Below are 13,605 nucleotides of genomic sequence, written 5' to 3'. Positions count from 1 at the left end.
CGCTCGGCCTCCTGCCCAGGGCGTCGCTGGTGGTGGGCACTTTGCACATCCTGCACTCCAGGGGACAGGCCTGCCCAGGCCCTCCCAGGGTTGCCCCTTCTGGGGTGGCCCTGCATGGCCCACTCCACAGTGACTGCTCTGGCTACCCTCTGGGAGTGCAGGCTGTGCTGGCTTGTTCTTGGCTGGATGTCTAGACGGTGTCCGGCACAGGGGAGGCCAGACAGATGGATGAGTGGTGGCTGGTGCGTCACTGCCCCCTTCCCAGGGGGCTGCGGGGCTTGGGCAGGGAGTTCATATAGCAGCCCCAAGGCTGGCCTCCTGCTGCATCCCGAGCTGGGCACCTTCGTGCCCCTGTGATCAGCCATCCAGCCCCACCATCTGGAACCTGCCACGGCTTCCAGAGGGCCCCAGGCGAGGCGGGGGTATTGGAGAGACAGCAGGGCACCAGTCAGCCCTGCTTGACCCTCAGCTCAGGCCAGGCCCTGTCACACGTGTGTGGTCTGGGGACAGAGGCCGGCCACCCCCGCCTCAACCCTGTGAGCTGCAGAGGAAGCCATGTGCTCCACGAGCCCGGGCACCGCAGGTTTGGTGTTTCCCAGCTGCTTCCGACGTCCCATCTCCCGTCGCAGGTGACTGCTGGTACCACATCCCGTCTCCTCCCAAACAGAGGCTCAAGCAGGTGTCTGTGGGCCAGACGGCCGTCTACGCCCTGGACGAAAACGGCAAGTTGTCTCCATCCTCAGTGGTCACCAGGGGAGGTTAGGGCTTCCCCGAGCACCCCGATGGGACGAGACCCTGGCCGGCCCCAGGTCCCTGACACGAGACTCCGTAAGCCACCCTGAGAGGCTGCCGGCCCGAGATCAGCCTCCAAACAGGTTCCTTCCCCAAGGTACCCAGGGTGGCGGCACCAGTGACCCCCGGTGATCAGTCTGCCTGGACCTGGGGCACAGAGCGCAGTACCAAGGCAGGGGTGACGCTGCACGGCGGGGCCTGTGCGGGGGGCGTCTTCTGGAAGGTGCCGCCCAGGCCCATGATGCTGGACCCCCACGGCAGCCTGGGCCTGGACCCTCCCTGCCGCTGTGTCACCTCGGGCAGCGCTCTGGCCAGTTCCCTTTCCTGTTCTGTCATTGTCACAGAGGAGCAAGGCGAGGAGAGGGCAGAATCGGGCCTGGAACCCAGGGCTTTCAGTCCGGACCCGCTCTCTTTGTTTGTTTAAACAATTCGTTGTCCTCAGTTTCTCATGCGTAGAAAGAGGAGGACGATGCCAGCTGGGCACAGCGGGCCGATGGGGCAGCTCGGGTGAAGCCAGGGGTGGGAAGGGCAGAGCTGGCTCCTGAGAGTCGGCGAGAGCCCCAGAGAGTGTGGAGACACAGAGAAGAGTGGTCAGACCAACCCCGGCTTTGCGGACCCTGAAGTGGGTCCCGACACTCTGGGGCCTCACGACTAGCACCCTCTCTCCCCAGGGAACCTGTGGTATCGCCAGGGGGTCACGCCCAGCTACCCGCAGGGCTCCAGCTGGGAGCACGTGTCCAACAACGTGCGCCGCGTGTCCGTGGGGCCCCTGGACCAGGTCTGGGTGCCCAAGTGGGGGGACGGGGACGGAGGGCGCATGTTCCCTCTGGGGCTGGGGACGTGGGGCACACCGGGGATCCCACTCTGGTCTCCCCGCTGCTGTCCCGATGGTCCCTCTGCAGCTGGGGGCCGGGCCTTCAACGGGTCTGCGTTCCAGGTCTGGGTCATCGCCAACAAAGTCCAGGGGAGCCACAGCCTGAGCCGGGGAACCGTGTGTCATCGCACGGGCGTGCAGCCCCACGAACCCAAGGGGCAGGGCTGGGACTACGGCATCGGGGTGAGCAGGGCAGGCAAGGGTGGCTGTGCTGGCCGGGAGTACGTGGTCACCCTGTGTGTACTCCGGGCCTCGGGGGCGCTTCTGGCTGGGACCTGCCATAGGGTTGGTGGGACGCCCCAGGCAGAGCCCCTCGGAGGACCCTGAGCTCCAGGGTTTGGAAGGATGGTCTCTGCCCCTTGGCCCCCGGCAGCCCTGGGTGACATGGCTCTCCCCTTCCAGGGTGGCTGGGATCACATCTCCATCAGGGCCAATGCCACCAGGGCCCCCAGGAGCGCGTCCCAGGAGACAGCCGGCGAGCGGAGCGGGGAGCAGGGTCTCCCCAGTGGGCCCGCGCAGGTGGCCGGCGCCCTGCAGGAGTCGCTCGGCCCCATCTGCTGCTGAGGCCGCCTCCCCTCACGTGGAAGCGAGAGTGGTGCCCGGTTTGAAGGATGAAGATTGATGCCTGAGTCTTCCTGTGCTGAAATGCGGATCCTCGAGACTCGAGCGGGAACCTGGCCTGAGGTTGCGGCCGCCTCGGAGGCACTAACTGAGAAAGCCCAGAAATGTGAAGCTTTGTGGATGCCCCACACATGTCCCTGGTCTGCGAGGAGAGCTTGGAGCGTAGGGTGGAGGGTAGGGGCCCCTTCCCCTCTGCCTCCCAGCGTGGGAAATGGATCCGGGAGCCTTCCAGGGGCGCTGCCCCCGGGGAAGCGGAGCTGCACAGGAGTCCCCGAGCCCCGGGCGTCCCCAAGCAGCATCAGGGCCCTGCCGCCTCCCCGTGAAAAACGGCTGTGGGGCTCAGCGCTGCTTTGGGCTGTGCTGTGGTCATTTCTCAGAGCAGGACTTGAAAATACAGTTTCATTTCAAAGGTTAGGGAAGGAGTTGGCAGGTTGGGAATAAATGCTGGAGGGGGCATCTTCTTCCCCCGGTGGGCACGGGCCCTCCTGGAGTGGATGAAGGACAGCGGGGCTGCCCCAGGACCATGAGAAGGTGCCAGCCCTTCCCCAGACGAGGTTAGGGGGCAGGGGGCTCAGTGGAGAGGGAGGGAGTGGGGATGAAGGGAGGGCTGTGGAGGCCACATCATCCCCCCTGGGGCAAGTCGGGCCAGGCCAGGAGGAAAGCACCTCTCAGTGGCCCTGGTCCCACCGGGCAGCTTTTTATCCCTCCCGGCCCCACCTGGTGACGTCTGCCGTCTGCTTCCTACAACCACACCCTTTGCCCCAGTCATCAGAGCTCAGGTCAGTCTCTGCTCCTTTTGAGATGGAACCAACTGTCCCCAGCTCTGCGGGCATTCCCTCGGGAGGGGTCCGCTCTGTGTTTGATCCCGTTTTGCTGTGTGGTGTGTGGTGTTGTCACCCTGAAGCTGACGCTAAGGAGGTCTCCTGTGGGGTCCCCTCCCACGGGGCTTTGAGGGAGCCCGTGGTCCCTGCGTTGGCCATGTGTCCTGGAGATAGGACCAGGAGGCATGAGTCTGGGTGCAGAGTGGAGTGACGCCCTCTTGTCTGTCTACACTGCATGGCAGGCTTTCTCCAAATGGGCATTATGAGTTTCTTCTATGGCAGCAACCTGTTGACCTGTCGTTCTGCTGGGACTCTGTCTGTAGCTGGTTTCACCCTGCCCTTTCTCCAGGGCGACCGTCCTCTCACTGCTGAGCACCAACTGTTTACCTGCTCAGCATCAGCGAACATCTGGATTCCTCAGATGCTTCGTTCAATAAAAACTTGCACCAGAGTGTAAATGACGTGATATATTTTATTGCCACATTATGATTAAAATGCACAGTTCCCGTGCTCGAGTGCACGGGGCAAAAGCAGCAAATGCTGTGAAATCTTTTATTTTTCTTTCATGACACAGCATCGGTTTTATTAGTACTTTGAAGGGGCCATTAGGAAAAATGAAAGCAAATTTGGGTCATTTAAGAAACATTTTCGCCGCAATTACAGCTGGGGCACTGGCTGTTCAGTTCCTGGCAGGTTTCCCCAGAGAGAAAACTCGCACTTCTGGTTTCTCTGCTGAGTCCACGGGGATCGATCGCCACCTCCGAGCTCAGTCAGGGCTGGTGTGCAGGCGGGTCTGTGGCCCCCGGTCGGGCCAGGCAGTGGGGGCTCAGAGTGCGTGAGTCTCTGACTGAAGGGTCCAAGACGAGGGTCAAGGGAGCAGGCCTCACTAGTCTGTCACCCGACCTGTCCCCTCACCTCCCCCGCCCCATATTTAATACCCCAACATGAGACTGGGACCTTTAAGGATCATTTATGATGTGGCCACAGGGTCTGGAGATGCCCTCCAGCCTCCGGTGAAGAAGGAGTGGACGTCTGGGCCCAACTCACCCTCTGGGAAGCAGAAGGGATGCAGGAGCCAGTTTGGGACAGAGAGAAGGAGCCACGAAGGCCATCGTCCTGCAAGGTGGTGACCCCCAGGCCCTCCTGCTGCCCGATCACCGGGCATGGTCTCCCGGACGGAGCCCCTGCTGGGCACCCCTCCCTGTGCTTTTCGCTCAGTTGCAGTTCACTCAGCAAGTTCAGGGACGCACTGAGCTCTGCTCTGGCCCCAGCTCGGCCGGAACAAGCGCTGCCAGGTCTGCAGGCCTTGCCCTCTCGTATCCCAGCCTGGCAGGTCACCCACAGTAGGGGTCCCAAGGTTGGAGCTGCCTTCAACCTTGCCTCCCATTGATGGATTGCCCTGACCACTGACCTTCCAGAGTGGCCACCCCTGAGGGGAGGCCCGGAGTGCTGGGGTCCCCAGCTGACCCACGCTACCCGACCGCTAGAGTGATGGGGCCTGGCCCTCCTGGGGCTGCCTTCCAGAGGGCCCCGACAGTGTCTGACCAGGAAAGTTAGGACCGAAGCAGCTAATGGCTGTTCTGAGGACTGCCACATGCTACCCTCCATGTGGCCAGAGCTGACATCAAGCCCGGTGGTGCGTTAAGTGGCCGGGGCTGGGACTACCAGGCTAGGGAGGGTGAGGCCACAAATTGGGAAGGGCCCTTGGCTGTGGCAGCCCCACTCTTGGCCCAGCTCAGCCCCCACCCACAGCGCCCCAGGACAGGCGTGGGCACAGAAGACCCGGCCCCACATGTCAGGCCAGTTCCACCCTCACCACAGCCGCTGTCACTGGGGTTCCTGCCTGAGGCTGCCAAGGACCCTGTCCTCTCCCCATATCGGCTGTGGGCAGAGGGACAAGGAAGGGAAGAGGCCAGCTGGGGCCGGGAGCAAAGTGGCTGAGCCTGTCCAAGGCAGCTGGTCAGGAACGCCACAGAAGGAAGCTTGGCCCGAGGCAGTGAGCACCTGCCAAGCTGCCCAGTCCCGCCTTTAAGGAGCAGTGCCAGCGGGGGAGGAGATCTCCTGCCACCCCAGGCTCCTCCCTGGGGGCCCTCAACTCCAACCGGGACCCAAGAACATCCTGAAGTCCTGTCAGGCCAACCTCTGCCAGTTTCATGACCACCCACGTCAGTGACAATTATAACAATGAGCAGCAAACCTGGGTGGACCCCAAGGGAGGCCCAGGGACAGACCCTCCACAGTCAGGAGCCCCCACCGGGCAGGAGGGAGGAAAAGACCCCAGCCCCGAGGCCTCTCCCTGACAAGGTCCCTGTGGAATCAATCTGAGGTGGCATCTGACCAGGGCTTCTATGTGACGGATGCAGAACTAGACGCTCCGACCCTCACAGCTTAGCCACACTGCCCGAGCGGCTGTGGGCTTTTGCTTGCTCCGTGCCTCAGTTTACCCCAAAAGAGGAGGCTCTGATGCAGGTCGGAGGAAGTCCCTTCCTGGGCCTGAGCCTCAGCAGGAACTGGGGGAACTTACCAAAGAAAACCTTTTCCTGGAATCTCCCTTCGCCTCAGGAGGGAGTCGAGAGGGAAGGGAACTTAGGGACAAAGGCCCATCAACGCCTGCCTAGTCGATTACAGAGCAGGCCCTGGGACTCCCATGGAGGTTTGGGCTTCCTGCTATCCAGAGCCACGGCCCCTCACTGGTCTTGTCCCCCGGGGCCCGGAGGTGCTCCAGGGAGGCGGCTGAGAGCAAATGGGGCCGCTGGGGCCATGTCTGTGTGGGGTGTCTCCAACAGTCTGGGGATGAGCACGGAGGGATGAGCAGGCCGGGCCACCCCGAGCCCCAGGCCGGCGTGCTAGGAGCCCTCTCGGAAGCTGTGGATCTGTGTGGAGTACTTCTGCAGGTGGCCCTCGGGCTGGGCCTCGGTGGCCCCGAGGGCGCCCCCCGCCGCCTGCTGCTGCTGGTAGTGCTGATAGAGCTTGGGGCCTGGCCCGTCCAGGCCCGGGAGGCGGCCGCTGGACATGGTGAGGATGGTGGCAGTCAGCGACTTGATGTAGTTCTTGGCCAGCGTGAGCGTCTCGATCTTGGAGAGCTTCTTGTCGGCGCGCACGTGCGGGATGACCTCGCGCAGGGCCTGGAAGGCGTTGTTGAGCTTGTGCATGCGCTGGCGCTCCCGCTCGTTGCTCTCCAGCCGCCGCTGGACGCTGCTCTCCCGCCGGCCACCAGGCCCCGAGGACCCCGGGCGCCGGCGCCCGCCCTCGGCTCGTGCCCCCTGCGCCCGCGCCGTCCTGCTCCGAAGCCCCTTGGTCAGCTCCGGCCCGGAGCCCGGCTGGGGCCTGTCCTGGGTCCGGTCCCCTGGGGTGGCCTCTGTGTCCTGCGGTGGCGCCCGGCGCCTGGGGGGCCGGTTCTTGGTCTTCATGGCTCCAGGCTGGTCGTCCCGGGGGGTGGCGGCTCTGAGGGGAGGCCCTTGGAGCTGAAATCCAGAACACAGGCCACCCCGTGGTCACTTGGCAGGCTGGTGGACACTCAGGGCTGCTGTCCCTGGCAGCCTCTTGGCTGCCCAATGGCATCTGGCCACTTGGTGCACAGTGACCCCAGGGTCCCTCCCATTCACACACAGACCCTGAACCGACCTCCACTCCCCATACCCCTGTTTGACCTCACACTGTGACCCCTCAGACCTTTCCCTGATCAGGTAGCCCCCTCTCCCTCTGGGTGACATGCACTGACTCCTGGACCTTTCTCTGGCCCCATGCCCCTCACTGTCCCCTGAGTGCCTCCTGGACTTAGTGGCCTTTGACACTTTGCTCAGACCACCAGATACCGGGCCCCATCCTGGCTCAGGGAGACCCCTCTGCCTGAGGCTGCGCTGCCTCCTGCTCGCCAGGCACCGGCTCCGGCCACCACACTGACCGTCCTGCCCGGCTGGATGTCACACATGCAGGGACAAAACTGGGGCGAGAACCGCTGTGGATATAGGGCAGCTGTTGCAGGTCAGAGGTCTACAGTGGCCAGAGCCTGCAGCAGCCCCAGGCCCACCCCGCGGCCCCACCCGGACCCCCCACCCTCATTACCTGGGGATCCGCGGCCGCACGCGCCAGGGCTGCCCACGGGGGACAAGGACACGTCGCTTTAGCCGCCCCGGGCGGGGCCGCGGCCGCATGTAAATGAGCCCGCGGGGCGGGGCCGGGGCGGGGCCGGCGTCCGTGGGTCCCCCGCCCCACCGAGGCGGGGGCAGGGGCGCACCTGCAGGCGGGGCACCGAGCCCTCTGCGAGCCCGCGGTGCAGGGGAAGCCCCGGGACCGCGCCTGGCCGCCGCGCCTGGCCTCGGGGTGGAGGCTCGAGCACAGGGCCGAGCGAGGAGAATTCGCGGAAAAGTCGTTTTGCAGTAATACCGGTTTCTCAAACGGGCAGCGGCCACACCCCTGGAGGGCAGTAGCCCGGGGACCCCCGCGCCCTCAGCCCAGGTTTCGGGCGGGCCTGCGGCACCGGGGCTTCGGGACGCCCCCACCACGCCGCCCGCCGGCGCCGGTCCAGGTGCGAGGAGGCGGAGCCCTGGGGCCCCGGCCGGCCGCCCGCGTGCAGGTGGCCGGGAAACGACTGGTCATGGGTTTGAGGAGGTCTGCGGGGCGGGAGGCAGACGCTTGGGCTCAAAACCGGCTGCCGCCCACTTGCTTTACTTAATGGCAGCCCTGCCCGTTCCCCCGCCTTTTACAGGCGCGTTAAAAGGTGCTGAGAGCAGCATCCTCGGGGCTGATGGGGGCGGCGCGAGGGCAGAGGCCCCGCGGTCGCACACGGGCTGGGCTCCCACCCGCCTGTGCCCCGCAGGGCCAGGCTCAGACTGTCCCCGAATTTCCCCGACACCGGCCCTGGCTGTGTGTCGCAGGCGCCTCCAAATGGGGGTTCACAAGTCTCCTCCATCGACTCCCTGAGGTCCCACGGGAGGCGGTAAGGGGTGGGGGCGAGGCTCGGGTTTTCGTAGGAGGCGGTGACCGAGGGGGAGAGAACGGCTGTGGGGGCCGCCGAGGTCCACTCGGGGCATGGAGAGGCTGGACCTCGGAACTTAAAATGCTTCTGAAACTCATCAGTTAGTGCAGAGGCTCTGAATTAAGATACATTTAAGGCAGCACAAGCACTACATAAAAGTTTCATTTTCCAGTGACTATGCAAATTGTGCTGTCAGGAGCGTCGGGATTTAGATCTGTCACTGAAAAGGGCTTCCCATCTCTAGACACCAGGACAGTGAGTGACCCAGGGCTGCAGGCTGCAGGCGCCAGGCCACCCACCCCGGGCCTTGCACCGTGGAAAAAACACGAAATAAACGCAGCAACAGAGTTTATAAATATATAACTATATTTATTTTGAATATTAAATAGTTTTTAAATTACAAGCAATTTATTGAATCACACTATGCATCAATATACAGTAAAAATCTTACAATTTAAAAATGTACACAATTTGAATTGAAAGTTCAGGAACTGTTATATTGCCATGAACCTCTTACAGCTGTGTTAAAGCACGACAGGGACACCTCGTAGGTGTGACCGCCCTGAGGTCCTCATCTGCGGACGGAATTAGACAGTGGGTACACACGCCAGTCCAGTATCCAGCTCCATCCACGCCTGCGCAAACTGGGACAACCACAACAGGTTCAAGCCACTCCAGTACCAGGCTGTTGGTAATCAATACTGTCGACACATCTTGAAGAATTTATTTATATACTACAGAGAAGTCTCTTTTTAATAGCCAAAACTTGAGCCAACCTCCTTACTACCTAGGAATATTGTTTTGGGGGATTTAAATCTGAAGTAACTGTGTACACCCATTCTTATTTTAAGGCTGCTTCTCGTAAGGCTGATAATTTGAAGCCCCCATAACTGACGCCCAACGTTTGGAGCCTGACACTTGGTTCACTTCTGGAATTTTCAGATGACGGGCAGGGCAGAGCAAAGCTGGCAGCTGCCTCCCTTGTGCCCGGGGCCCTCAGGCAGACACGCAGCAAGTCATCGACCCTACGAACACCCTATGGAAAATGCAATACAAGGAAGAGGTTTTGAAAGGCGTTTTACGGCAGCAAGACATACAAAGGCTTCTCTTAGATAAACCCATTTCTATAGAAACAATCGCCTGTACGTTTAAAAATAGAAGGAACGCTGTTCGTGGTGCTGGGCGTCTTCACCCTGAAGATGAATGGCTTCTCCCCAGGCGCACAGGCCGGGCCACGAGGATGTGGGGAGCACTTTTTCTCCATTTCTCTTTCTGGCTAATGACAGGGTCACTGGATAACACAAATTAACATCTAGCTAGGAAGGAAATGAAGGTTCGATTATTTCTATCGTAGGATTTAAAATACGTAAATTCCACCAAAGTAAGACTAATTAAAATCTGACAGATTCCAAAGGAGGCCAGGAAATAGTGTGAACCAGGTATTATGAACCTCACCCATACCATCTAGAGAATTCCACTGGTTTATGTCACTGCATAACTCATTAGAACAAGTATGACTCGAAAACCCACCACTGGTAAGCAACTGAGTAAAAAAAACAAAATCGAACAAGAAAGCACATGCTGACATTTCAAAAATGGGCTGAAAATTTTAATCTACAGAATTTATTTCCCGTGTATTGCTTGAGATTTCAAAAGAACATGTCAAGTCACATGTTTATTATAAATAGAGTCTTCCCCACCATGCAACGCCACAACAGTATCTACTACCCCAGCCCGCCCCCAACGCAACGTATAAAATGCTTTTTTTGGCAATTATGACAGTGATACAGACTTAAAATAAATTAAAATGGGAATCATGTCATTAAAGTCCCCTAATCATAGTGACAAATGCACAGCCCCAAAATACCAATAAATTTGTCCCAGGCTGACTGTATAAGAAGACTATATATTCTACAGATCTGCTTGATGTGAGTGATTAAATCTGAGCTCCTTAATTCGAGAAAACTGGTGTAAGTGCCTCTCATTTCTCTCTCAACTGAGACCGGCAGTCAGATGTAAAAATCCAGAAAACTCAGGAAGCCTCCATAGCAAGAAATTCGGCGTTATCACAATTTTGGCAAAATCACCTCCCCATGTGTTTGGCTGTGCACATCGGAGGCAGGCCCAGCGCTGGCTGGCAGGGTCCTCCGGCGACGCCCCAGCTCACCCCGAGCGGAGGGTACAGGGCCCTTTCTCCATCCTCAGTTTTCCTGCTTGGGAAAGTTATTGCTGCTATAAAGTCAGTGGAGTGACCCAGAACTGAGAAGAAAGGTCACGATCTGCTGCCTAACTCTAGCCAGGACACACTGCACCTCGCACTAGGCCCCGAGCGCCTGTGACTGACATCCCGCAGCCGCAGCCCGGGCCTGGGGTCCTCCTGGTGTTCCGCTGGAGTCGGGAGAGCGCATCAGCACCGGAAAACGCCTGGGCTGAGGCCAGCACCGGGACGGCAGACCTGAGGCCCTGCCTGGTACACACGGCTTCCTCAGGGACACGGCGAGCCTCCCTCAGCAAACGCCGCTCCGCTGCTCTAGCCCCTGGAAACTTCCTGACATCAGAGCAGAACTCAAGAACTGCGGGAGGTCAGCTTTTTACTTGGAACACCGACTCCTGCCACCATGATGAGGTTGCGCTGGACACGTTCAGTCCCTTTCGAAGCAAGGGGAGAACTTGGTGCTTAATGCAGAGGGAAGGGTCAGGCAGACGAGCCCCGGGCCGGCGTCTGGATGTGACAGCCACGCGGGGCCACTCAAGCTTCCGACCAGGAGGATGTGCCAGCTGCAGAGGCTCTACCGTTGTCCCTTGTCGCCCCTCACGGCTGTGGGATGTAGGGATGTAGTGTATGTCCTCGGTTACAGAGAGCAGCCACACCTGGACACGACACGCTCGAAGGGGTTCTGAGGGGCGATCAACACCTGAAGCAGACAGAAGAAAGAAGCCAACCCGCCCTCGGTGCCAGAGCCCTCTGCGGGGCGGCTGCTTCCTGGGAGCCTCCACCTTCCCGGGGGAAGGAGGTACAAGGACACGGAAGCCACAGCAGTCTGCACTTCTAGAATCGAGCAGAAGAGCCGGCTTTGAGAGGAGGAGGCCTGGGCGCCACACTCTGTCTGCAGGTCACTCGACCTGCCACTCAGAACACAGCAGGCAGGGAGCCGCTCGGCTCCCCAGGGGGAGGGGTCGGGGGACCCAGACATTCTAACCTGCAGCTGAGTGCTGGGTGCACCACCTGCTGATTTTTATCAAAACGGTCTAAAAAATAGGGGGGCAGGGTGGGAGAATGACACGAATGGGGTGCAAGAGCCTTCAGCTCCTCAGAAGCCTCATCTGCTGCAGGAAAACTTTATAGAGAAGAGACAAAAATGTGTTTCACTCAATCCACAGAACAGAGCAGTCTTTTTGGACTCATCAAAAATATTTCCTATAAGAACATAAAATACTAACATTCGGAATCATTTATCGCGTACGAAAGAGTACCATATGTACAATTCCAACAATTCTAAAGACAGCGTGACACTCAAAATATGGAAGCTTTACAAGTACCATGCAAACAAACTATAAAACAGAAAAAAAAATCAAACTAGTGGATAGCACCAGCTTGACCTGCCTTATTTTCCTTGAATAATTTAAGATTCTGTACAATATCAGGGACTCTTGGAACATTTATCCACAGTGCAATTACAGAAAGCAATTAGTGATTTCTTTAAAAGTAATAAATATGGCTCACTGGTGCCAATTCCCATTGTGCGTCCTCTGGGCCCCTGCATACAGGTGTGGACTCAGACAGCACCCCGCAGGGCAACCAGGAACAACCCGGAGCCTACAGTCCCCTGCACACCGGAGCGGGGTCGGCGCTCCCCAAGGACACCTGAGCGTGAGCACTTGCAGTGGTGAGAGCGGCCGCAGGGCGCAGCTGCAGGGCAGCACTCCGCACCGGATGAGACCACGCCTGCCCAGCCCGGCTTCCGGCCGCAGGCTCGGCGCTCGGAGCCCAGCACTGGCTCCCTTTCGCCTCCTGAGTCTCTCCCTGTCCCATTTCAGCAGATGTGGAGTGGATGTCGAAGCTCGCTGGCAGCGCACGAATGCCGCCCTGGGGGAGCAGCCTGGGACCCCGGAGGGCGTCAGCATCCGCCTAATCTTTTTCTCCATCTTCGCTGCTTCCTAGTTAGGAGAGAGCAAGCAAAGCTGAGTTTTTAAAATGACCGTGACAGATAAAAATAGTGTGGAGCACTCTGATCTGCACTGCAGAAAAGGGAACTGAAGCCACAGTGCGGCTGCACCACCTGGCCGGCTGCAGGTTTTCTTCCCGTAACAGTCACACCTGCCGGACTCTCTTGCAAACACATCTGCGCAGCTCACACGTGGGTCAATGTCAGTGCTGAGGGCACAGGAGAGCATCAGCTGATCTCCACACATCTGCCCTGACAGCTCGTTAGGTACCGGCATTATCTAATCGGCACAATTAAACATCGCACAAACACAAAGAAAAGCTCTTTATATTTCAGTTATTATTTGATCGGCAAACTTCAAATCAAAAACTATACCCATTAACACTGATCTTCCCAGCGAGCCGTGGGGAACACAGGGTCCCCACGTTCAGATAACACCACTTCGAGCGTGCGCTGCCCAACACTTCCCAGCCAGGCCTTCTGGCGTCACGCGAAGACCCAGACTTCATGGCAAAATCAACATTCCCGGGAAGAGCCAGAGCACATTGGGCTCAATCCCAATCACAGGCCAGGTGCTCTTAGGAGCACACCCTTTCTCAGGGGCTGCTTCTCTCTGGGGAAAGGAGAGGTGTGGGGTAGGGGGTGCTAACAGCAAAAGGGGAAAAACAGAGAACAGAAGGTGGCGCGCACCAGGGGCAAGTTCTAGACCCGAGCCACGCCACCACGCTGCTCACCGCCTCCACCGGGCCACCCAGCCCCGCAGGGCCGAGAGGCCTGGAGGGACAGACGCCTAAAAGTGGGGCCCGTGGCCCCAAGAGCGCACTGTCAAGACCGTGAGAGCTTTGTAAAGGATTTTTCATAATCCAGGAAATACCAGGCAAGCATCAGATTGACGGGCACTCAAGCCCCGTGGGGAAGGTCCCCCAGGCTGCCACCACGCTCGCACACACCCGTCTCACCTCCTTGCTCGATGTCCGAGTCGGTCAGATGTGTGAGAGAGAAGCTGGCGATGTTGGCAGGAGAGATGGAGAACCTGGAATACGGCGACGCGTGGGGCCAGCTTGGCTCCACACTCCGGGGCGGCGGTGGCGGAGAAAAGTACTTTGATGTCTGAAGAGAAGGCTTGGAACTAAGAAGGTTGCTCGTTGTCTTTGACATGAAAGGGTCTGGGGAGAAATCATCATCCCATTCAAAGCCTCCACCTACAAGCAAAAAAACAAAACATCATTCTTTTATCATTTCGTGATAAAGACTAGAGAGCAGAGCGCAAACACACAGGTGTGCTCTGCAGATCAACAAACACCGACTCGGGCCCGACAGGTGGCAGGGCTGCTCCCGTGGGTCACGGGGTCA

At 59.2% G+C, this 13,605-nt stretch overlaps 3 protein-coding genes across 7 annotated transcripts in view; 1 reads left to right on the top strand and 2 right to left on the bottom strand.

Moving 5' to 3' along the window:
- Positions 1-3,566, top strand: part of TECPR1 (tectonin beta-propeller repeat containing 1) — a 31,110-nt gene extending 27,544 nt beyond the window's left edge. Inside the window, exons 22-25 of one of the 5 annotated variants that reach the window (XR_006889380.1) lie at positions 511-722; positions 1,464-1,570; positions 1,730-1,849; positions 2,069-2,210. Coding sequence is in view for 4 of the 5 variants with exons in the window: in XM_046666710.1 (XP_046522666.1) it covers positions 511-722; positions 1,730-1,849; positions 2,069-2,230 (494 nt within the window). In the remaining variant the exon portion in view is untranslated. Of the gene's footprint in view, positions 1-469; positions 723-1,463; positions 1,571-1,729; positions 1,850-2,068 lie in introns of those variants that run through there. The other 4 variants (XM_046666711.1, XM_046666710.1, XM_046666712.1 and 1 more) reach the window with 4 other exon arrangements.
- BHLHA15 (basic helix-loop-helix family member a15) lies at positions 3,563-7,316 on the bottom strand. The gene is made up of 2 exons (XM_046666714.1): positions 7,174-7,316; positions 3,563-6,572 (listed from the first exon to the last, which is right to left on the bottom strand). Exon 2 carries the CDS (start codon positions 6,516-6,518, stop codon positions 5,955-5,957), a length of 564 nt encoding a protein of 187 aa, XP_046522670.1. The 5' UTR covers positions 6,519-6,572; positions 7,174-7,316; the 3' UTR covers positions 3,563-5,954.
- Positions 7,317-8,431: 1,115 nt separating this feature from the next.
- Positions 8,432-13,605, bottom strand: part of LMTK2 (lemur tyrosine kinase 2) — a 95,803-nt gene continuing 90,629 nt past the window's right edge. The window contains 2 exon segments of the mRNA XM_046668054.1: positions 8,432-12,244; positions 13,212-13,454. Coding sequence (XP_046524010.1) covers positions 12,216-12,244; positions 13,212-13,454 — 272 coding nt within the window. The 3' untranslated portion in view covers positions 8,432-12,215.

This window comes from Equus quagga, chromosome 7 (genome assembly GCF_021613505.1).
Source record: "Equus quagga isolate Etosha38 chromosome 7, UCLA_HA_Equagga_1.0, whole genome shotgun sequence".
NCBI lineage: Eukaryota > Metazoa > Chordata > Mammalia > Perissodactyla > Equidae > Equus > Equus quagga.
The sequence above is the reverse complement of the archived record's forward strand: the minus strand, read 5'-3'. Positions and strand labels throughout refer to the sequence as shown.